A 25,288-nucleotide genomic window follows, 5' to 3' on the forward strand; every position below is an offset into this window, starting at 1 on the left:
TATAAATATATATATATATATATACGAGAATTTTTTTTATAAGGGTTTCACTTTAAGCCTACCGGTAGGACTTTTAGAATTCTCGACCCGTGAACAGTTTTCGGCGTGATTTTTTTTTATGACCGTGTATATTGTAGCTATTTAGAGCATTCTACAAGTTTTCAGAAAATTCTGAATAGTTTACATTACCGAAAACTAAGTTCAAATTAAACATGTTGTTGCACGCGTGACTAATTTTTTTTATGCGTGTGGAAATCAACATGTTTGAACCTAGTTTTCGGTACTGTAAACTATTCGGAATTTTCTGAAAATTTGCAAGATGCTCTAAATAGCTACAATATACACTGTCATAAAAAAAAATTGTGCCGAAAACTGTTCACGGGTTGAAAAACACTGAGAGCCCCACCGGTAGAGCTTAAAGTGAAGCCCCTATAGAAAAATTGTCACATATATTTGTCTACATATATATTAATGTGTGAATATATAATATAAAGATGACTTTTTGGTTATCAATCTTTTATTTACTCCTTTTTCTTCATGCGCTAGCTCCCACTAAACGTTTAAGCAAATATAAAGTATAAAAAACAAAATAGTAAGGATAAAAGGCCAAGAAATTTATAAAGAAATAAAAAATGCATTTTACGTATCACGTTTTGTCTAGGATTTAGCCAGTATCTTAGGTCCAATTCATTGTTCTATGCCAAGCGAACAAAAATCTAAAGCTATAAACATAGGAACACAGACAATATTCTTTCAGTCGGAGAAATTATTACTAAGGAAACAATAATATATATTCTTGTAGCTCTACTCTAAGGCTAAAAATATTAATGAACATATAAATATATCCAATGGTACTTGGCTAGCTAGAATATAGAATTTCAGAAAGTACTTCAAAGTTGATAATAATTTAGTTTTAATTAATAATAGCACCTTTTAAAAAATATAATAATAACAAATAAAATTTTATTTTAATATTATATTATGTTATTGAACCGGTGCAAATAGGGTCCAGTATAACATGCAGAGAATCACTTGCTTATTTAGATGTCCCACAATACTAACGATAGATCTCAATTAATCATCATATTATCGAACCGTATATATGTTTTCTATTAGTTATTGACTCATATATATGATTTTGTTTTTGTTTTATTTCCTCTGAGATTATCATGACCTGATCGATATATATATATATATATATGTATATATATATATATATATATATAGTTCAATACATGCATATCCCAATTCTCAAATTGCATACATATGTATATATTCTTTAGCCTACCAAGATAATCTTACTGCTTATAACTGATTAAAAATATATATTATTAATTTATATTCCATGTTTGAAAGACTTTTAGTGAGGATACAAATTGGTAATATTTAAGAGAATTTATAACTACTAATTCTTAATGGGGTTTGGTATGGAATTTGATTTGGTAGTAATGAGAATGTTAAATCTAACCCATATTTGACAAATTTATTTTGAATGACTTAGGAATTTGTGTTCTAAGTGAGTCTCTTTTAAACACGAGTTTCAGATTCCATTAATTTAAATCTCTTTAACTCTACCCACACAAACCAAAGTCTTGTGCCAATCATCCAAGTAGTTTGATTGAACAACCATATCCAATGACCAACCAAACAATTTACTATATCCAACACCCACTAAATTATTATTTATATCAAATCATGATTGGTGAACATTTTCTATTTTTTTTTCTAAATGTTATAGAGTTTAATCTCACCTTATTAAATTGATATGTTGATCTTAGGTATTTATTAGTCTTACTGAATAAGACAAGTAATCTTGGTTGGTATGGTTCTTACATGATTTTTAGGATTTGCTGTATTATTTTTAGTTTTAACTTTATTGTAATTGTTTGTTCTATTGTTTATTTTATTTTATTTTTTGAGAAAATAGATTGTACTATTGTTTATTTTAACTTTAAACTTTTGTTGTGCCTCTTCGTAGTAATATTTATTAAAACTTTTAAGACATATTGATATTATTTTGCACCTTCAAGCTATAGGTCAATGTACAATGTTACTGTAGTTTTTTTTATTTATTATTTTTTTTATATGGGGTCCTCTTGTTAAATCTCTAAATTCAATGGAGGGAATATATGGGGTCGAGAATGAAGAAATTTTTGGATCCCGCTGTGCTTCATTTTCATCTCTACTTGCTAATTTTATAGGTATAATCTTATAAACACAATCCCTTAATTGAGCATTCACATGACTAATATTTAGGTAATAGTATAAATATAAGGCTTGATCTCCATGATATGATAGTAAAGTTAGAAGAGAGAGACCAACAATATTATTTAGGTATTAAAGCTTTTATAATTCCCTATAAAGTATTGAAAAGATATTATTAATATGTTTTTTTTGTTTAACATTATATATGGCCTACACACATGGGTAAGTAGGCAGTAGAAAAGTAGTTTTGTAAGGGGTCCATCGACATCGCGGTCCCTTTGGGATAATATAATATGCTTCTAATCAAGGTATGCATCTTCCTAAAATATTGATCTTGTTTTTTTATTTCCATTTTATGGAATGTCCAACATAGAAAAAGGTGAAGTGAAAGTGATAAATCCCTATTCCTAAAACTAAAAGGTTTTATGATTAATTTCTTGATCCACATAAACTGGTTTTTACTTGGCCTAATAATATATATACCTATATATTTATATCAATTATTTTTATTTATTTTTTTAGTTTTTTCTAGCTAAAGATACCACAGACACAAAATAGACAGGTATCAGCATCCACGTCCATCAATCCCCTACCCAAAAATACCAAATAACAATAATAAATTGAAAAATAAATATATAAATGTGAAAGCACTATGTAAACTAAAGATTGAGATAGCATATAGATATAGACAGAGAAAGAGAGAGAGGGGATAGAGTGATAGCTATCACACACCTTCGAACAGACAGAAAGCAAAGCCAAGCTGTTATTTTTTTGTTTTGATATTCAATTTCCATAAAGCAATGCCCGGAGAATCTTGGCACAAATCTTTCACAGTTCAGACACAGCAAAAGATACACATGGGTCACTACCTTACATTATTTTTGTTAATTATTTAAAAAAACAAGAATAATATTAAAATTAGTATTATGTATCATTTAAGTGATTTTATAATTTGGGTCTTATAATACAAACCCAAAACACATTTCGACTGCAACCATCCAAAACCAAAATATTCAAACTTGTCTTTATTATTTTCTTTTTCTATATCTCTTCCCTTCTTTCTTTAGTTATTTTTGTTACATGGGAAGTTCTCATGAGCGAGTGAAAGAGGCCGTGGTGGTCACCCCATCCGAGCCAACCCCAACTCGTGTTCTTCCTCTCTCCGCCATTGACTCCCAGCTCTTCCTCCGCTTCACCATCGAGTATCTCTTAATCTACAAGCCCAGCAGACCAGGCCTCGAACATGGCCCCACTCTGGCTCGCGTTCTTAAGTCCGCTCTGTCTAAGGCCTTGGTCCCTTACTACCCTCTGGCCGGAAGAGTACGAACCAGGCCCGACGGTTCGGGCCAGCTTGAGGTCGTTTGTCGGGCCCAAGGTGCAGTCTTCATCGAGGCCATCTCCGACCGTACCGTCTCCGATTTCACTAACCGGGCCCCAAGGTACGTGACCCAGTGGCGGAAACTCCTCTCCGTGCACGTGTCGGACGTCCTCAAGGGAGCCCCACCACTCGTTGTCCAGCTCACATTACTCAGGGACGGCGGAGCCGCTCTCGGCGTTGGCTTCAACCACTGCCTCATCGACGGAATCGGTAGCGCCGAATTTCTCAACTTGTTCGCTGAGTTTGCCAACAGACGAGTCACGCTCGCCGAGTTCAAATCCAGACCCGAACCCATATGGGATCGACACTTGCTTGACCCAAAACCCAGAAACGGAATGCCTAGCAGTAGTAGCTTCATTACTCTCCCTGAGTTCAACTCTGTCCCTGACATTTCTGGTTTCATGACAAGGTTCTCTGGTGAGCGACTCACTCCGACCTCGGTAACTTTTGACCGGACATCTCTCGGGGAGTTGAAGAATGTGGCACAGTCCACGAGGCAAACTTACTCAACAACATTCACTTCGTTTGAGGTTCTTTCGGCCCACGTATGGAGAAGTTGGGCTCGGGCTTTAAACTTACCTCCGAACCAAACGTTGAAGCTTCTTTTCAGTATAAACGTTCGGGACCGGGTCAGGCCCAACATGCCATTAGGGTACTACGGGAACGCGTTCATATTGGGCTGCGCGCAGAGCAGCGTGAAGGACCTCGAGGAGATGGGCCTGTGGTACGCGGCTGGGTTGGTGAAGGCGGCGAAGGATAGAGTCGGAGACGAGTACGTGAGAGCGGTGGTGGAATCGGTGAGCGAGGCGAGGGCGTGTCCTGACTCAGTTGGGGTGCTGATCGTGTCGCAGTGGTCAAGGTTGGGTTTGGAAAAGGTTGACTTTGGGCTAGGAAAGCCAGCCCACGTGGGGCCCATTTGCTGCGATAGGTACTGCTTGTTGCTGCCCGTACCTGATCAGAGGGAGGCAGTGAAGGTGATGGTTGCGGTCCCCACAAGCGCTGTTGACAAGTACGAATACCTCATCAGGAACCATTACACGTGAGATTCACCTGATTATAGCTCACCCGTTGACTTTTGCTTTCATTGACCTTTTCTTTTTTATTTTTATCTTATCACAAAAAGGAAAAAGAGCGAGTGAGAGATTAAATAAACGGTGCTGCAAAGAGAATGAATGGCAATTGTTAGTACTACAAAGCTTTTCTCCCTTTGTGAGGAATGAGTGAATAATCGCATCCCTAGTTTTGTTCTTCTCTTCTCACTATTCTCCTAATTGTGCCACTTGGACTCCGTTGACTGTTGACTAGTATTTCTCTTGTAAACTTCTAATTATCTTTCTTAAATTTAAATAACTCTCTCTAATTGCAGATATCTTTAGTTTTGAGATTCAAATTCATATTATGTTGGGCCTGCGGCTTTTTTTTTTGGTCTCTCTCGTTTTGGATAAATTGGCCATCTAAATGGCCTGCAAACCTTTAACAACACGTTTTTTGAAAAACATAAATAAAAATAAATAAAGGAAAACATGAAAAGGAAGCTGCCAATATTTGATGTGGACATTACGATAGTACCATTTCGATTCTTTAGTTATGACATCACTATGTTAGATTTGATTCTTTAGCATAATCCACGTAATTATTCTGAGCCATTTTTTTCTTTAGGGTGTGACACATCAACAATATCGTTGTTGTAGGGGTCACACTATGACAAGAGTAAGTGACGGAAGTCAATAATACTATCCCGTTTCGTGCGACAAAAGAATTGCGTGCGTTGAAACTTAACCCTCACAAGGACGACACGTCGGCTATTCCCATTCATGAACTTGGTCTATTAGCTGTCTCAGTAGTTTGCTATTTGTAAATCATATTTTCAATTTTATTTATTTTAAAAGCTTCATCTAGTCATTGAATCAAACAGTAGCTACAAGGATAGGTGAACACTAATTTAAACCATAAGACTATCTAACACTAAAGCAAGTTTAGTCAAGTCATGAACAATACTATTAGCTTAGCTTATAATATGGCTAAAGACGAGATTAAAGAAAAAAGACAGTCTCATAATGGGAATACAATTAACATAATCACCAAATATGAAAATATTATTATAATCTTTGGATAAGGCATCGACTAAAACTTTACAATTTGACTCAACAAAATTAACACATAAGTGTTCTTAGCTGACAAGAAAGCTTGAGCCTCCATTTGTAGAGTGGAGATACTTTTCCAAGGAAAGTCACAACACTGAATCTCATCTTATTGTTAGGTTGAGAAACTGCTACATCCACATTCAATTTAAGGTTGTTCTTAGAAGGAGGTGACCAAGTGGATACGGTCCTACTAACAACAACGCCAGATCTTTCATGATACAGTGGAAACAACCATATCCGGGGAAAGGAGCTGGGGTTTTTAAAAATAACTATATCCACCTAAAAACTCCAAAGCAAACAAAGAAAAATTTCTAGATCTTGAGAACCAAAGTCAATGCCAACTACAATAATTAAATCAATAAGATGCAAATGTTGGGGATTTAGAACGCTTAAACACTGTACATTTCCAAACCTTCTTTGCAGCTTAATAGGGAATGAGGAATAGACTCAGTAGGGAATCCACGACAAGCTACAAGCTGAAGAAGGAAGGATTTTTCTTGAAAAAAGATTAGCGTTGGTGGGAAGGGTATTGTTGCAAGTCCTCCAAATGAAATGCTTAACTTTAGGTGGGATGGACAAATGCCAAACTTTTTTCCACCAAGCTGAAGTAAGTGAGGGGGAGGAGGAAGAAAGATCGATGGAAGTGGAATGATAGAGATAGCATCCAGATTTAACTAAGTAGACCCAAGACGAAGTGAAACTCTAGATTTAAGAGTCAAGAGAAAAGATGTATAAAAAGGGTTTCGAAAGGATAGCTTGAATTATATCATCATCATAATGCTGATTTAGTTTCAAAATGTCCCATTGACCTTCCTGATTGATGAAATCAGCAACAGTGGGAGACATAGGAGAGATGGGATTAAGAAATCTACAGCTTTTAAACCAATAATTCAAACACGGAGAGATGGAGCATTTCCAAGTTTCCATATGAGACCTCTCTTTAACAAGTCTTTGCCCCAATCAATGCCCCTCCAAACCAAAAAAGGGTAATCACCAATTAATATTGGCTTGAATGAAAGATGGGTGAGGGTGGTAAAGGGCTGCATAAAGTCTAGAAATTAATGAAGAAGGGTTGTTGAGCATCCACCAAGCTTGCTTGCCTAAACATAGCTTGTTTGAAGTAGATAAGAGATCTAAACCCAAGCCCACTAAAGAACTTAGACTTACAAAAGATCTCCATTTCCTCCAATGGAGTTTGGATTTATAAAAATCACTCTCCCACCAAAACTTAGCTATAAGATACTTGATGCTTTTATAAAGAGTGTAAAATCCTTTTTTGGCTAATCTTTAATTTAGACAAAATATTTTAATTGTTTAAGAAAAATCAGTAGCAAATCTCCTTGTTGATATTCGGTTTTATTAGCAATATTCTCAGCTGATTTTGTAATGTGAAAAGATCTCCAAATGTAAATATATTTGTTACCTTATTTATCTCAAATAATCAATTTTTGGTAAAAATATATTGTGCAAATATCTTGAGTTTATTTTCAGGGATTATATAGGATTATGGTTATCCTGGAAATAAAGAAGGAGTCGAAAATGAACTTGGTCAAGAAAAATGACCATGTTCGTTCTGCCAGATCAAACGGATCACGTTGCTGACTCATCAGTTTCCTTTTCTGTCAACACAGAATCCATCTGGCTGGCTGTTTTCCTAAATCAAAGGAATTCGCAATTGATTTCAAAGATTCCAGAAAATCATGGCCTTGGACGTTTTCCCTTCCTATAAATACCTTGCCAAGGCCTTTGGATTTTTCACCTCTTCTATTTTGAATATTTGTAATTGTTATGCTATTTTGAAGAGTGTGTTTATTTGTAGAGATTAAGTTTGTTCACCTTAATCTTTGTGAGAGTGCTGAGTGTACTTGTGGATATCTATCTAGTCCATTGTATACAGATAGTGTCTATTGTGAACGTGTTCATAAGGATCTTCGGGAGAGGATTCGATCTAAGTCTTACTTCGGGAGGAAGTGAGCACTCGCTGTTCTTTGAAGGGAGTTCAAGAGAATCAGCGTTTCATCAAACCAGATTCGTAGAGAAGAGTACAACAAGATTGCGGCAATAGTTTAAGAGGGAGTCTTACATTGTTTAAGTCAATGCTTTTGTACACTTTGTTTCTTTACTAATTGGTTTATTCTCTGGGCGTGGCCTCAAGGAGTAGGATATCCGAAAGGGTTTCTGAACCTTGTAAAAATTCACTGTGTTCTTTAATTTTTTGCACTGTTTAATTTTTGTGTTCAGTTCTGTCGTGACAAGTTCGGATTCTGTCCCGACAGAATTGCTTTCTGTGTAAACATCTAATTACCATTCCGCATTTTAATTAATACTCTGTTTAATTAATATGGTAATTATTAAAAACGGAATTTCAATTGGTATCAGAGAGGGTCACTAAACTCTTAGTGCGATCTTGTATTTTTCCGTTTGTTTTGTGCTTTGTGAAATGTCTTTCTTTGCAGAAGGTGGATCTATAACTCGTCCTCCTTTGTTGAATGATTCCAACTATCCTTATTGGAAGGTTAGGATGAGAGCCTTTATTAAATCACAAGAAGAAAAGGCATGGAGATCAATCTTAACAGGTTGGACACCCCCTTCTGAATCTGATGATGTCACAAAGGTAAAATCTGAAATTAACTGGACTGATGCTGAAGATAAATTATCCAGTTATAACAACAAAGCTTTACATGCTATCTTTAATGGGGTTGGTGAAGGTTACATAAAATTAATATCTTCGTGTGAATCTGCCAAAGAAGCTTGGGAAATCCTTCAAACTCAATTTGAAGGAACTGCTGATGTAAAACGTTCTAGGCTTGTTATGTTAACTACTAGATTTGAAAATCTTAGAATGACAGAGACTGAGTCTCTCACAGAATTCTATGAAAAATTGTCTGACATAGCTAATGAATATTTTGCTTTGGGAGAAAAATTGGAAAATAATGTGTTAGTTCGAAAAATTGTTAGAGTGCTTCCTGACAGGTTTCAAACAAAGCTCACAGCAATTGAAGAAGCCAAAGATCTCGACACAATGAAAGTAGAGGAATTGATGGGTTCATTGCGAACATTTGAACTCAATCAACAAATTCGCCAAAAGGAAAATTCAAGTGCTCCCAAAGAAAAATCAGTTGCTTTCAAATCTTCAAAAATAAAAGATTCTGAAGAAAATGATGGTGAAGACGAAATGGCTTTGTTGACCAAAAATTTTCAAAAATACATGAAAAAGATTGGTAACAAAAAATCCTCGTTCAAATCTTCCAAAGGTAATCAATTTTCTAGACCTTTTGACAATAACAATAAAAGAGGCGTGCAATGCAGGGAATGTGAAGGATTTGGTCACATTCAATCTGAATGTGCTAACACACTGAAGAAAAACAAAAAGGTAATGACAGCTACTTGGAGTGATCAGGACTCTGAAAGTAGTGAAGAGGAAGATAACGTGAATCTTGCCTTAACCTCTGTTGTTTCTGCATTAACACTAAATTTGCAGGATAATAAAAGGGTTGTTTTTCTAAACAATGATGTTCAGGAAGATAATTCTGATTGTGAATCTAGTGAGTCTGATCTAGACGAGGATTCTCTGAAAGAATCATACAAAAATATGTATGATCAATGGTTAAGGGTTTGTTCTGATAATCGCTTAATGGCAAGCAATAATAAATTCTTACAGGAAAAGAATGATGATCTTGTAAACACTGTGAAGAATCTTGAAGAAAATATTATTGCAAAAGATTGTGAAATTAAGCGATTGGAAAATGAAATTAATCACATGATTAAAGGTGTTAAAATGCTTAATCCAAATTCCAGGATTTTGGATGATGTTATTGTTGCAGGCCAAAAAGCTGGTAATTTTTCTGGCTTAGGATCTGATGGTTTCAAATCAAAGGGAAAAACCATTTTTGTGAAATCTGGAATTCATTCTGTTGCATCCACTAACCTTTCTGCAGGTTCATCTCACACAATTGATTTGACAAAAAGAAAATCTGTTTCCACATCTGTTAAACGGATCAATCGGTTCATTCCAATATGTCATTTCTGTGGAGTGAAAGGACACATCCGGCCCAGATGTTTTACTATGATGAATGTTTTCAAAAACAATTATTTAAATCATTATGGTAAAACAAAACATGTTGTGAGAAAACCTTCAAAATTTGTTTGGGTTGAAAAAGCAAGAAAAACTTGTCTTGCTGCTTTTACTTGTCATAAATCTCGTGCTTCTAACTCTTGGTATTTTGATAGTGGATGCTCTAGACATATGACAGGTGATGCAAATATACTCACTAATTTCAAATCTTTGAAATGTGGTGGAGTAACATTTGGTGATGGTATGTCAGGTAATATTCTTGGAAAAGGTACTCTGAGTCTTGATGGTTTACCAAAATTGAGAAATGTTTTACTTGTTGAAGGACTTAAGGCTAATTTAATTAGTATAAGTCAGATTTGTGATCAAGGCTTCACAGTAAATTTTTCACGTGATGATTGCAATGTTGTTGATCAAAATGGCGTGAGTATATTGAAAGGATATAGATCCTTTGATAACTGCTATACTCTTTCGCCATCTCTCACATGTCACTCGGCCATAAGTAATACCACTGATTTATGGCACGAGAAACTGGGTCATATAAATTTCAAAAATTTGAAAAAAATTGCTAGTGCAGGATTAGTTCGTGGTTTACCCAAGTTGGGTAGAGAATCTGCAGGTAAATGTGAACCATGTCAGTTGGGGAAACAATTAAAAAACTCCCACACAACTGTCACGGGAATCAATACTTCAAAAGTTCTTGAACTTTTGCACATGGATCTTATGGGTCCCATTCAAGTTGAAAGTATCAATGGAAAAAGGTATATCTTTGTGTGTGTTGATGATTTTTCTCGTTTTACTTGGGTTGACTTCTTAAGAGAAAAATCAGACACGTTTGATGCCTTCAAAAATCTGTGCATTAAATTGAGAGTTGAAAAAGATTGCAATATAGGCAAGATTGTGAGAATTAGAAGTGATCATGGTAAAGAATTTGAGAATACTGTTTATGATGATTTTTGTAAATCTCTAGGAATCTCTCATGAGTTCTCATCTCCCAAGACTCCAGAACAAAATGGGGTTGTTGAGAGAAAAAATAGAACCTTGCAGGAGATGGCTAGAGTAATGCTAAACAGTAAAAAACTCTCCAAACGATTGTGGGCAGAAGCAATATTCACTGCTTGCTACACAATCAATCGAGTTTTTCTTAGGCCAGGTACTTTCAAAACTCCCTACGAAATTTGGAAAGGTAAAAAGCCCAATGTAAGTTATTTTCATGTTTTTGGATGCATATGCTATATCCTCAGAGATCGTGAGAATATTGGAAAATTTGATTCAAAAAGTGATATAGGAGTGTTTCTTGGATATTCTATGAATAGTAGAGCTTATCGTGTCTTTAACATGAGAACTCAAACTATAATGGAATCGTCCAATGTTGTTATTGATGATTTAAAAGATTTTTCTGAATATTCCAAAGAAGAAGAAATTGATAGGTTTATTGCAGAAAGCTCTCAGACAGAATCTCCCACGGTGAAAAAAGATGATGTTGTGCCCTCTCATACCGAATCTATTACAACAGAAGCTGAATCTGTTCCAACATCGTCCGATCAATCAACAAAGGAAATGCCAGAAATCATCACAGATTCTATACAGAGAGAACCCTCTGCCAGAATAAAAAAGAATCATCCTTCAGATCTCATTCTTGGTGATATTGAAGAAAGCATGGTCACAAGAAAAAGGTATGTGAATTTGGTTCAATTCGTTTGTTTTACATCCAGCTTTGAACCAAAAAATGTGAAAGAAGCTCTGAATGATGAATCATGGATAAAAGCAATGCAAGAAGAATTGGAACAATTCACAAGAAATGAGGTATGGACTCTTGTTCCTAGACCAAATCATACAAATGTTATTGGCACCAAATGGATTTTCAAAAACAAAACTGATGAATTTGGTACAATAATAAGAAATAAAGCTAGGTTAGTTGCTCAGGGGTATACTCAAATTGAAGGAATTGATTTTGATGAAACTTTTGCCCCTGTCGCAAGACTTGAGTCAATAAGATTGCTATTGGCTGTTGCCTGTGTTGTTGGATTCAAATTTTTCAAATGGATGTTAAATCTGCATTTTTAAATGGAAATTTGAATGAGGAAGCATTTGTTGAACAACCAAAAGGATTTGAAGATCCACATAATCCTAATCACGTTTTTCAACTTAAAAAAGCTCTCTATGGTCTGAAACAGGCTCCTAGAGCTTGGTATGAAAGATTGACTCAATTCCTTGTTTCAAATGGGTATAAAAGAGGAGGAGTAGATAAAACTCTTTTCATCAAAAATGTTGATTCTGATATTGTCATTGCTCAAATCTATGTTGATGATATTGTTTTTGGCTCTACCTCTAACACTTTAGTGCAGGAATTTGTCAAACAGATGACGAATGAGTTTGAAATGAGTATGGTAGGTGAGTTAACCTATTTTCTAGGTTTGCAAGTCAAACAGTCCGAAAATGGAACTTTCATCTCTCAAAGTAAGTATGCAAAAAATCTGGTCAAGAAATTTGGGATGGAATCTGCCAAACACGCCAAAACACCAATGGGAACCACAGTCAAATTAACCAAGGATGAAAATGGTGTTAAGGTTGATCCAACCTTGTACAGAAGCATGATTGGAAGTCTTCTGTATCTCACAGCCAGTCGTCCTGATATAAGCTACAGTGTGGGGGTATGCGCTCGATATCAAGGAGATCCTATGGAATCACATGTGACAGCTGTAAAGCGAATCATCCGTTATGTAAATGGCACTCAGGAATATGGAATTTGGTACTCAAAGGAAACAAACTCTAATCTTGTTTGCTTTAGTGATGTTGATTGGGCAGGGAATGCAGATGACCGAAAAAGTACAAGTGGGGGATGTTTTTATCTGGGAAACAATCTGGTTTCTTGGCATAGCAAGAAACAAAATTCTATCTCGCTGTCTACTGCCAAGGCCGAGTACATTGCTGCAGGAAGCTGCTGTACGCAATTATTGTGGATGAAACAAATGATGACAGATTATGGGTTTGATCTTAAAACTTTGACTATTTTCTGTGATAACATTAGTGCTATTAATATCTCAAAAAATCCTGTCCAACACTCTCGCACTAAACACATTGACATTCGTCATCATTTTATTAGGGAACTCGTTGAAAATAAAACTTTGATCTTAGAATATATTGAGACTGACAAACAGATTGCAGATATTTTTACAAAAGCCCTTGATACAGTCAGGTTTGATTCCCTCAGGAAATCCTTGGGGGTTTGTCCCAATTAATTTTTTTTTTGTGCTGTACCTTATCCCTGTGTCTGAAAAAGTTGTGTGATGTCTCTTTGTCCTTGCTCACAGAAAAAGTTTCAATCATTATGTCAAAATATATATTTTTTTGGTTAGAAATTATAGTTAATATAATTCATGCTATTTTTCTTCAAAATAAAAATTCAAAAACAAATAGTCCCTCCAATTAATATTTCTTCAATTCAATCTGTGTTTTTGTGTGTGAGTTTTTGTTTCTCGAAAAGTATTTCAAGCTCCATCTTAGAATAGAGCTACCTACACTGTTGTGTAAATTACTTAACCTTGAGTAAGTTGGAACTATGTAACTAACAATTATGTAGAAGATACTCTACCACTGTTAAAAACAAGCCTTCAGTGTAGTGTGAAAGCGTCTAATTTGGTTACTCATTGAGAAAAAGGCTAACAATTGCCACATAGGGCAATGTCCCTGAAAAAGGCTAAAAATTGCCATACAGGGCAATGATCTCTGCTTTCACAATCACACACAAATGCTTGAGATGTTCTGTTGGGAAACATTTGTAAGTCTCATACACACTGATTGATTTGAGTGAAATATTTTTTGTGATTGGAATAAATGTTTTGTGATATTTTATTTTGAAAAATAAAAGCATGATTTATATTAAATACATTTTCTAAACCTTATAGTAAAGATGTGTTTTGATATAATAATTGTTTCTTTTTCCACATGCAAGGGAACGAAGACATTGGGCACTAATCAAAATGGGATATTCTTTTTTTGGGTACATTCGGTTTTTTCTTCTTAAAATAATAATAATAAAAAAAAATAAATAAATAATAATATATATATTTCTTTTTGAGGGCAATCAAATCCGCGTGTGTCAAAAAGGGTAAGTTGTATCTTGATTGTTTTTTTTCCTTATCTCATTTATTCAAAGATCAAATGTTTCCATTTTTGGCTTGTTTCCCAATTTGTGTCGTGCACTATTGTTGGCAGTTATTATTGAGATATTTGGTGTGTACTTTCCTAAAAGTGTTTATACTTTTTAATTGTCAAATAAAGGAATTAAAGATCAAATCCCTACCTTTTTCTGTCTTTATATTCGGCTTTCCTTGGGCCCAATACTTCAACCGTCTCCTTTCTTCTCCTTTTTGGTCCTTTATTTTCCTTGGCAGTTTTTTCTCTCATTCTCGTGCAACAATGGTGAGAACCAGAGGCAGTGGGTCTCGGTCTGTCAAGTCAGTGGCTGGTTCGATGAGTGCATCTCCATCCCTCACCAAGAAGAAAGCTCGGAAGAGTACCTTGTCTCTTCCCATCCACATTGATGATTCCATTACCATGAGCAAAGCCGTGGTCATTCCGGACCTTGAAGCCCCCAAAGCTCCGTCTGAACCTCCTTCTTCGGCGGCTCCGCTCGCCTCTGTACCAGGGTCTTCCAAAAGAGGCCGAGCTTCTCCATCAGAGGATGTCTCTGATCATGGTCGTGATTCTGCCAAAGCCCATTCTGATTCCTCAGAGTCACCTGACGTGCTTGCACCCAAGAAGAAAAGCAAGGGTTGGTTCCAGGTCTCTTCTTCTCGAAAATCTCCTCGTTCCAAAGGGACTGATCCTTCTGATTCTACGCCGAATGTTTCATCTCCTGTTGGTACCACTCCTCGTTCCAAGTTTAGGTCAAAGGTAAAGAAAATTCCTCCACCTTGTTCTTCTTCTGAAACTGACCCTTCTTCAGATTGTGTGCCCTCTGACGAAGATCCCCTTGAAGACGACCCCTCTCTTGAGGACAATGTTGACTCAGAAGATGAATCTGACCCATCAGAGGACCCCCCTGTTTCACCAAAGGGCAAGAAACCAATGAAAATTCCTGAGATTCGCACAAAGTCTCCTTTGGGTCCCAAAGTATCTCCAGGTTCTTCCTTTAAGGCCCACTCTCTGAATTTTTGTTTCAATGACAATGAGAAAAATATGAAGCATTATGTGCATCGTGATTTTATCTGTGAGAAAAATTTTTCATTCTCGGCTCATAGGGTCTTTGGGGTCATCAAAAATATTGAGGATCGAGGGTGGTTAGGTTCTTTAACCGGGCTGGATGGTTTTGTTCCTAGAGTTGTACAAGAATTCTATGCCAATATCAATGATGATCTGTTTGATAGGAAGTCTTTTATGTTTGGTCAAGTTTATGTCCGAGGGAATTGGTATTTGTTCAATGCTGCTGAAATTACCAAGGTTCTTAATTTGCCTCTTTCTGTTGATAATGTTGCTGTGGAGTTTAACAAAGATAAGGTGCTTTCGGAGTTGGTAGGACAAAATATGGTGTGGGAACCTCACTCAGTCCTCAAAGTAACAGATCTTACTCATTACTATGTTGTGCTTCACAAATTTGCCACCTCCAACTGGATTCCCACTACTCATACCTCCACCATTACCTTTGACATGGCCTTCTTTCTGTACAAAGTTGGAACTGGTCTCGGTGTTGATCTTGCCTCTCTCATTTTTGACCAGATCACTGCCTTAGGGAATGCCAAAAAGAAAGGTCAATATTTGGTGTTTCCTCATTTGATTTACAAGTTGCTTGATTCTCAAAAGCCTCTTCGCTTGGAATATGAGATCTTGACTCCTCCTAGTGCCGGAGCAGACTACAAACTCAAAAAGGAACCATCATCTGTTAAAGCAACTAAAGGGATTGCTCTCAAGGCTGGCGATGCTGATTCTGTTGCTGCTGAACTCGCTGGTGTCAAGGCCACCCTTGAATCTGTTCAAACAGAAGTGATCAGCCTCAAGAGTTCTCTCTCAACCATGGTGTCTCACTTTGCAGCCGGTCCTTCCCACTGAGTCCATTTAGTTTTATTTTGCTTTTTACTTTGTTTTAATAAATTGTAAAAGAACGCTTTCTTAGTGTCTTTTTGTTTTTGGGTTACTCCTTTGGCTTCTTGCTAGACAACAAGGGGGAGTAATAGTGGTTCATTTTGATCAGTTTATACTGTTTTAAGATGTTGAGTCATGAACATTTGACATTGCTTTTCGCAGGGGGAGTCATGCTATAATTTTTTGATCTTTGTTGCTTTTGTGATAATTTTCGCAGGGGGAGCATTCCATTGCTATTTTGCTACTTGCTCTAACTTGTCTTGTCTTGCAGGATTTTTTCTTCAAAATAAACTCATAAAATATTATTGTCTATCAAGTTGCCAAAGGGGGAGATTGTAAAATCCTTTTTTGGCTAATCTTTAATTTAGACAAAATATTTTAATTGTTTAAGAAAAATCAGTAGCAAATCTCCTTGTTGATATTCGGTTTTATTAGCAATATTCTCAGCTGATTTTGTAATGTGAAAAGATCTCCAAATGTAAATATATTTGTTACCTTATTTATCTCAAATAATCAATTTTTGGTAAAAATATATTGTGCAAATATCTTGAGTTTATTTTCAGGGATTATATAGGATTATGGTTATCCTGGAAATAAAGAAGGAGTCGAAAATGAACTTGGTCAAGAAAAATGACCATGTTCGTTCTGCCAGATCAAACGGATCACGTTGCTGACTCATCAGTTTCCTTTTCTGTCAACACAGAATCCATCTGGCTGGCTGTTTTCCTAAATCAAAGGAATTCGCAATTGATTTCAAAGATTCCAGAAAATCATGGCCTTGGACGTTTTCCCTTCCTATAAATACCTTGCCAAGGCCTTTGGATTTTTCACCTCTTCTATTTTGAATATTTGTAATTGTTATGCTATTTTGAAGAGTGTGTTTATTTGTAGAGATTAAGTTTGTTCACCTTAATCTTTGTGAGAGTGCTGAGTGTACTTGTGGATATCTATCTAGTCCATTGTATACAGATAGTGTCTATTGTGAACGTGTTCATAAGGATCTTCGGGAGAGGATTCGATCTAAGTCTTACTTCGGGAGGAAGTGAGCACTCGCTGTTCTTTGAAGGGAGTTCAAGAGAATCAGCGTTTCATCAAACCAGATTCGTAGAGAAGAGTACAACAAGATTGCGGCAATAGTTTAAGAGGGAGTCTTACATTGTTTAAGTCAATGCTTTTGTACACTTTGTTTCTTTACTAATTGGTTTATTATCTGGGCGTGGCCTCAAGGAGTAGGATATCCGAAAGGGTTTTTGAACCTTGTAAAAATTCACTGTGTTCTTTAATTTTTTGCACTGTTTAATTTTTGTGTTCAGTTCTGTCGTGACAAGTTCGGATTCTGTCCCGACAGAATTGCTTTCTGTGTAAACATCTAATTACCATTCCGCATTTTAATTAATACTCTGTTTAATTAATCTGGTAATTATTAAAAACGGAATTTCAAAGAGAAATTAGAATCTTAAAACAAGCCATAACATATAGAACGAAATACATTGAATTAACGCCTTGCTAAGAACCTCCTTCCCACCACCTTTAGAGAAAAGAATTGCATTTCAAGTGTTTAGGTAAGACCATACCCCAACCTTAATGTAATTTAAGCCATATTTCCTTGATCTACCAAAGCTTTGAGGAAAACCAAGATACTTATCAATGACACTTCTGATTGGGATTGAGAGGAAGTTTTGAATAAACCTTTTATCATTATCACTTGTATTAGGAAAGAAAAATAGGGAGGACATACAAAAAGTCGCTAGTTGATCCGAAGCTCTACCATAATCCTCAAGATTGTCTTTAATTACATGACAAGAGGAAGCATTAGCCTAACAGATTAAGAATGTTCTCATCTGTAAAGAAGACATGAGAAATAAAAGGGGCGGATCTAGCAATTTTTATTCCTTTCAACAAAAACCATCCTCTTTAAGAAGAATGAAAGAGCATTGGCCCGCAGAACAAAGCATAAAGAAATAAGGTGACAAAAGGTCACCTTGCTAAATGCCCCTACCAAGCAAAACATTGCCTAAAATCTACCCATTGATGTTGAATTTGAAAACAGGCTAGTTGATACACTTTATAACCAAAGCTATGAAAGCATGGGAAAACTCAAATTTGTTGGCCACTTAACCCTATCGAAGGCTTGGCCATGTCATATTTGATAGCCATGTAACATTGCTTACCATATCTCTTATTCTTGATGGACTGAGTAAGCTCTTGAGCAATAAAAATATTATCTCATATGAGCCTACCTAGAAGAAAAACACTTTCAGTTGAGGAAATAATTTTATTCAAGAAAACTTAAGTCTATTTACCATGGTTTTGGAAATGATTTTAAAAAAAAGTGGAGCTCAAACTAATAGGTTTAAAGTCTTTAATGGTTTGGGGGCATTTGATTTTGGGAATGAGGACTAGGGGTGTTCGTGGTATGGGTAGTGATCTTTTGCCAATTTATTGGATCGCACTGCATATTTGGTTTTCCAAATCTCATAATCACGACATTTTTCTTGGATAAGAGTATGTGAATGAATTTTAACATGGCTAACAGAGAAAAAGTTTCCTCATAGTTAACCCCTTCTCTTTGGGTACCCATTGCCTGAGTCAAGCCTTGTATGTCTAAACCTTTCCATAAGTTCCTCTCTTCTTCTTATAGATATCCACTTGCACCCAATGACACTAAAATAATTAGGTACCTTTACGAGATCCTAGTTCATGGCTTTGAACCAAAGATCCTTTTTCAAGACAACCCATTTCCTATTTAAATGACAACAATTCATCATCACGAGTGTCCTCAACAACCATGTTGGTTTCACCTTCCAAACCATAGTGTACTGGGTTTTGAGAAACCCTCCCACTACGACGAGCCACCATGACATTCTAAAATGCCATTTGTGGTCTGGATTGCATGCCCCTATTAAGAAGTTGGAAGAATTGAATAACTAATCATAGGTCTAACCATTTCCAGTAACATGCGATTGTGACACTTAGCAACACCATTTTGTTGCGGAGTCCCTAGGGTGGTGAGTTGAGACAATATCTCAAACTCAACTAAATGATCTTAGAACTGATCATCCAAATGCTCTCCACTCCTATTGGATCGCAAGATCTTTAACATCTTACCTAATTGGTTTTAAGCCATAGCTAGGAATTCTTTGAACTTTTCAAAAGTCTTAGATTTCCTTTGCATTAGATAAAGACATGAGTATTTTGAGTAATCATCAATGAAAGTGACAAAGTACTCATAACTGCCTATTTCTTGAACATTAATCATCCACAAACGTCAGGATAAACTAGCCCTAAGGGTTTTTTAGCCCTTTCTCCTTTTGCAGAGAATGATTGCTTGGTTATCTTGCCTTAAAGACAAGATTCACAAACCAGGTAGGTCACCCAAAGTGAGTTCCTTCAAAGGCCCAAACTTTGTTAATCTCTGAATCTTATCAAGGCTAATATGACCTAGGTGAAGATGCCAAAGGTACGTCATATTGTTGTTATTGACCTTTTGTTGTTTAATTGTCCTAGGTTTAGCTATCCTAAACAATTTGTTATTAAGAGCAAATTGTTGATTTGTTCACAATGAGTATAGCTCATTTTTCATACACCCAACACACAATTCACATCCATTAAATGAAATAGATATATTAAAACTTGTGAAAGTTACAACATAATGTTGTTGATGTAATAAGGAAACTGAAATTAAATTTATACTAAAGTTTGGAATAAAATAAACATTTTTCAAAAGTAAATATTTATTTCCAAAGTTTAGACGATCTTGTCCTCTAGTCTTGACCTCAACGAACACTCCATTTTTGAATTTATGTAGCTCTCCATCCTTCATGACCTTCCAGTTACTAAGTAGATGTAAAGAAGTACACACATGATTAATGGATCCTGAATCAATAATCCACATCGAAGAGTCATCTTCTAGAATACATGCATCCAAGATAAATAAATTATCATTATTACCTTGTGTTTTCTTTGCCTTAAAGGTTGGGAAATTTCATTTCCAATGCCTAGTGTAATGTCCCAAAACTTCTAATAAGATTTAGTGCCTTGATTAGTGTGTCGAGAAGACATAATGAGATTTCTTTGTGTATTTGTGATCTTTTATTGATTATATATATGTGTGATTAAGTTAATTATATGAGTTATATTATGATATGACTGCTTATGCAGGTCTATGTGTATTAAATATGCTTGTAGGCCTGCTTTTGTTAAAAATTGGCATTTTCATAATTTTGCCCCATTGAGGGTATATTGATAATTTTATGTGCTATGTAATAGAGACCACATTATTATGTGGATATATTTGTGATATTTGGCATGAATCGACCCTATTAAAAAATTTAGCAGAAAAGTCACAACGAGAATTTATACCTTGCTCAGGGTGAGCTGAGGGGTATTTTGGAAATTTGACAAACTATCGAGATTTTTCGGTTTAATGGATTATGTGTGAGAAAATATTAGTATTTGGAAGATTAGTGCATTGATTGGGAGTTTAAGATGCAATTTGAGGTTTAGTGGGAACCTAGGTTAAACAATCATTATACCCTTGGAGGTTACTTTTGTGGTTAGTTGTTGGTGGGGGTAATATTATCATTTGATCTATGCATTAGTAAATTGGGTAGCAACCCTTTGGGAAAACACTCTCACGTTTTTCCCTTTTCTCTTGTTTTCTCTTGGTGTGCTATTGGTGATAAGGAAGAGTGTTGAGCTTGAAATGGAATTGGGTGGAGATTTGACAAGGTATTGAGTATAGTAGTAAGAGGACTTGGGAGTTGCCAAAGCTAAGGATTCAGCTGGGATTTTTGGACTTGTATAGCCGAGGTAAAAATTTCTCAAGTTTATCTAAGTGTTCATTATATTCTTGATGCATATGGGGTTCTTGATTAATTACTGAGTTGGGAGTGTGTTGAGTTGTGTTTATAGATAAGTTGGGGTTGAGGATAGGTTTAGAAATGGTTATGTAACTCCTCCTGCCCTGTGCTGTTATGAATTTGATGTTGAATTTTCAGATTCGGATGATAGGAGCTTGAGTTCTAAGCTCAAACTTATCAATATTGATGTTTTGAAGTTTTATATGTTTTTAGCATATTTTAATGTTTCTTTGGGGGTTATAATACAAGCTTATGATTGTTTTATTGTCAAAATCTACTGGGAAGCATCCTGGGATCGAGTTTTGGGTCGCATTATGAAGGGAGAAGTCATAACTTTTAAATTGGGGAAGAACACTTTGGTTTCTGGACATTTTTGGGTTTTTGGTGACCTAGTGTGACCGCGCTAGGGTCCCCAAATCTTAGGAATTAGGTTTCAATTTGGGGTTTCGAGGCTAGGAACATGATCGCGCTGGGCAAGGCATGACCTTGCCACTACCCCAGAAACCCCAAAGTTTCTATGGGTGCGACCAAGCCAGGCGGCGGTGCTACAGCGCCAGGTGCCTCAAAATGTTAGTTTTCTGAATTTTGGGAATAAGGCACGAGGGTTCGAGAATCTGTTTTGTGGGCCCACTTGGGGGACGTTTTTAGTGCTCCGTTAACTGGGAGCAGTGGTTCCAAGGGTTAGGGTTTGGATTGGAACTCAGGATCTAGGTTTGATTTCCTGATGAATGTACACTTGCATTGTGACTAGGATTTCCGCGAGGCTCAGAACAGGGATCACACTCGAGGTTGTTTCATCTTTTGCACAGGACCTGAGATAGGAAAACTGCACCTGGACTGACATTAAAGTGTTGGCCTAGGTTACTGAAGGTGGTTATAATCACGCTTTGAATGCTTGTTTAAATATGAATGTCTTTGGACTGTGTTTAATTGTGTTATACCTGAAATGCATATTTGGTTGTATTTGTCTGGAAAGCTCAGCTTATAAGCCATGGTCGACAATAACATGTGGAAGGCAGGCCGTTATGGCTGGGCCACTCGAGGAGTATGGTATGTGCTCGTTCGGCATAGAGGCCGCATAAATGAATTATATGCTTGCTTAAGTTTGATTATAGATGCAAAGCATGTTGTTTATGATTCTTATTCTGCTGATTATCTATTTCTGTTTAAATTGGTTTTCTTGCTGGTCCTTGGCTCACGGGTGCTATGTGGTGCATGTAAGGGCAAGAAGAAGCTGGAGCAGCTATGAGTTAGAGAGCTCTAGGGGCGGGGTGTACATATGCAGCCACGTCTGGGATTTCTCTTGAGTAAATAGAGTTTTACCCTGATTTACTGCTTAGGACGACAACTTTTGTACTTTGTTCACATTTGTATTCAATTTATAAAATCTTTATGGGATCCCGTGTATAAACTTAAACTTTTTAATGAAAAGTATTACTTTTTTGACCAAAATTTTTAGTACCTAACCATTAGTTAACTTTAATTACACATTTAAGTCCAAATGACTCTCTTAATGAGTTAAACACTATTTTAACACACAGTGTAGCGGTCCTGGTTTACTAGGACGTTACAACTTGGTATCAGAGCTTCCAAGGTTTAAAGGTTCTCAAAGAATGGCTGAATATGTATGTTCGCTGCTAAAGATAAGCTTGACTCACAGTTTGGTAACTAATGTAGTGAATACATGCTTAATTACTTAATTGGGATATATATATGCCTTATCTGCATGTTAGAGTAGGAAGCATGAGTTATTGATAGGGCCTGACCTTGACTGCTATGTAAATATGAAAAGGGATGCTTATTAGCATTGTTGCTGGATGTGAAAGTTATTGGAATGCTTATTAGCATTGTTATTGCGTGTGTATGCTTATTTGTTCAGTTTTGGACTATGGGGTGGTACCCTGATACTGTTATCATTGCATGATGATTCAAGTCATTGATTGCAGATATACTTGGAGAGTTATACCTCCAAGGCGATCAAACAGACTAGTCGGTGCTGAGATCGAGGCTAGAGATGATAACAAGGGTCAGAACCCTCTGACAGCCCCTGAAAACTAATAACAGATGTTTGGTGAAATGCAAGCAAGGTTACAGAGACAAGAAGAATAGATCAGATAGCTTAGGTTGCAGGGTCCACTAGGGAACACTGCCCCGCCTGCACCACCAGTGGTTATACCAATTCTGGGACAGCCAGAAGTTCAGAACAGATGGGAGCCTCTTTATGAGCGGTTCAGGAAGCAACACCCTCCTACTTTTAAGGGAGGGCCAAACCCACTACAAGCTGAGTATGACTACCTTCATCTTGGATTTCATGAGGGTGGTAGGCAACGACAGAGTGACATATGCCACGTATATGTTTCGGGAGGATGCTGTATCTTGTGGGAGGTGGTATCCCAGACTCGGGATGTAACGCCCTTTTACCCAGGGACTGTTACGGTGTGCATTCAAACAGTGCTATACTCGCTAATCGAGTCATTTGGCCATAATTGTGTAACTAAGCATGATTAGCGGTTTAGGATTAAAATTTTTGGTTAAGATACAACGTTTCACTAAAACGTTTACCATATACATTAGGATCCCAAAAATATAATTTAAAGGTTAATTACAAGAAAATATTTACAACCAGTCGATCTAAGCGGAAAAATAGGGTTTAACCCTAGTTCCTCTTTAAACCCTCGGCCGTGGTGGTCGAGCAGCCGCATATGTACACATCATCACCTAAGCTCTCCAACTCAAGGATGGTCCAGCTTTCTTTTGCCTTTACCTGCACCACATAGCACCCGTGAGTCGAAGCTTAGCAAAAAAACTCAATATGCCCATGAACAATAATAACATGTTACTAAGTCATAACAACATGCCTAGCAATAATAGCCTTATTCATGCATGCGAGAGTTCAAATAATGGTTGTGGGCCCTACCCTTTGTATAGATGATTTGTGGGCCCTGCCCTTTGTATTGATTACTTTTAGGTCATAATGATAATAGATGGCCAATGTGTCCATCTAAAATAAGTGACTCAAATAAGTGACAATTAAGTCACGCACTGGGGCTCCGCACCCTAATCAGATGAGTGAATATCACTTTATGATTTTGGTAATCATACTGGCCCAAATTAGATGAGTGATTAACACTTTGAGATTCTAGTAATCATCATGGGGCTTGTAGCCCTAATAAGACGAGTGAGTCACACTTTGGGCTCCGCACCCTAATCAGATGAGTGACTATGGAGTCACAAACTTGGGCTTTCCACCCTAATAAGATGAGTGACTATGGAGTCACAAACTTGGGCTTTGCACCCTAATCAGATAAGTGACTATGGAGTCACAAACATGGGATTTACACCCTAATCAGATGAGTGACTATGGAGTCACAAACTTGAATTAGATAAGTGACTAATGAGTGAGTCACGACTTGGGCTCCGCACCCTTAGCCATGTGACGATGCAGTCACCTGGGCCTTTTTGACCCTGGCTCTAAGTAACTAGCCATTAGACTAGACAAGTGCTTTTGATTTCATCGAACTTAAGGTTGGTCAAGCATTAATGTTCATGATGATTCATTAAATGCTTATGTCGATTAAATCTAATCTTTTTTGTTTGCGTTAAACACGCTAATACCGTTCTTGACTCATAAGTCAATGCCATACGACGAGTGCTTAGTACTACTGCCGAACTTGACTAATAAGTCACAACTTCACAGTCAATACTGACACCATTGTTGATTCCTGACTCATAGGTCAGTACCATTCACATATAAGCAAGATTGCTAAGCATTTAATATGCAATCAATGTCCACATATATAACACTCAACATGCCTCATTAATAACCATGCATGTCATATACTGGGTACAGTTTTCTTACCACTAGTTCGAGCGAGAAATAATAAATGAACGACTCTTGAGAACGATCGATCCTTTGATCCTTTAGCGGTCACCTAGTCATAACCAAATATGGAATCCAATTGATGAAATAAAAAAATAAGAGGTTCATGGTCTAGACCTCACTCCCAGGACCTCGAATCGTACTCAAACGGTTAGTAGATTCGATCCCGAGCCTTAGGAATTGAAACCCAGAGCCAAAAACCCTCAAAAGTTCCCAAAATAGGACCCTGGAAAAATAGGGTAGCGTTGTAGCGCTGCCCCCCTAGCACCATAGCACTACAAACATGGATGACTGGCCCTAGACAGCGCTGTAGCGCTAGGACCAGGGTAATTCAGCCCTGGTTTTTCCTCCTTCGAGTTCTCCAATTCGAAGCTTCAAAACTTTCTTCCAAACTTCAGCCAAACTCACAAATGAGCCCAAATACCCAACATACAAGTCCTACACATCATAACCCAATTAACCTTTGCCTAAAACTCCATTGCATTCTCACTATCAACTTCAAAATTCTAGCTAAAACTCAACTGAAAACAGAGCAAGAAACCAGAGTTTTCGATGGCTAGAATCTTACCTCAAGCTCATAATTAAACCCTCTTCAATGGTAGAACACAATCCCAGACCCTCAAGGCTTGATTCTCTAGCTTGAATCCTCAAAAGGAGTTTCAA

General features: G+C 36.8%; 2 protein-coding genes across 2 annotated transcripts; both read left to right on the forward strand.

Annotated features, from left to right (window-relative positions):
• Positions 1-3,179: 3,179 nt before the first annotated feature.
• LOC133798246 (alcohol acyltransferase 9) lies at positions 3,180-4,952 on the forward strand. The gene has a single exon (XM_062236482.1). It carries the CDS (start codon positions 3,286-3,288, stop codon positions 4,624-4,626), a length of 1,341 nt encoding a protein of 446 aa, XP_062092466.1. The 5' UTR covers positions 3,180-3,285; the 3' UTR covers positions 4,627-4,952.
• Positions 4,953-14,221: 9,269 nt separating this feature from the next.
• LOC133795880 (uncharacterized) lies at positions 14,222-15,850 on the forward strand. The gene has a single exon (XM_062233341.1). It carries the CDS (start codon positions 14,222-14,224, stop codon positions 15,848-15,850), a length of 1,629 nt encoding a protein of 542 aa, XP_062089325.1.
• Positions 15,851-25,288: the final 9,438 nt, after the last annotated feature.

This window comes from Humulus lupulus, chromosome 8, assembly GCF_963169125.1.
Source record: "Humulus lupulus chromosome 8, drHumLupu1.1, whole genome shotgun sequence".
NCBI lineage: Eukaryota > Viridiplantae > Streptophyta > Magnoliopsida > Rosales > Cannabaceae > Humulus > Humulus lupulus.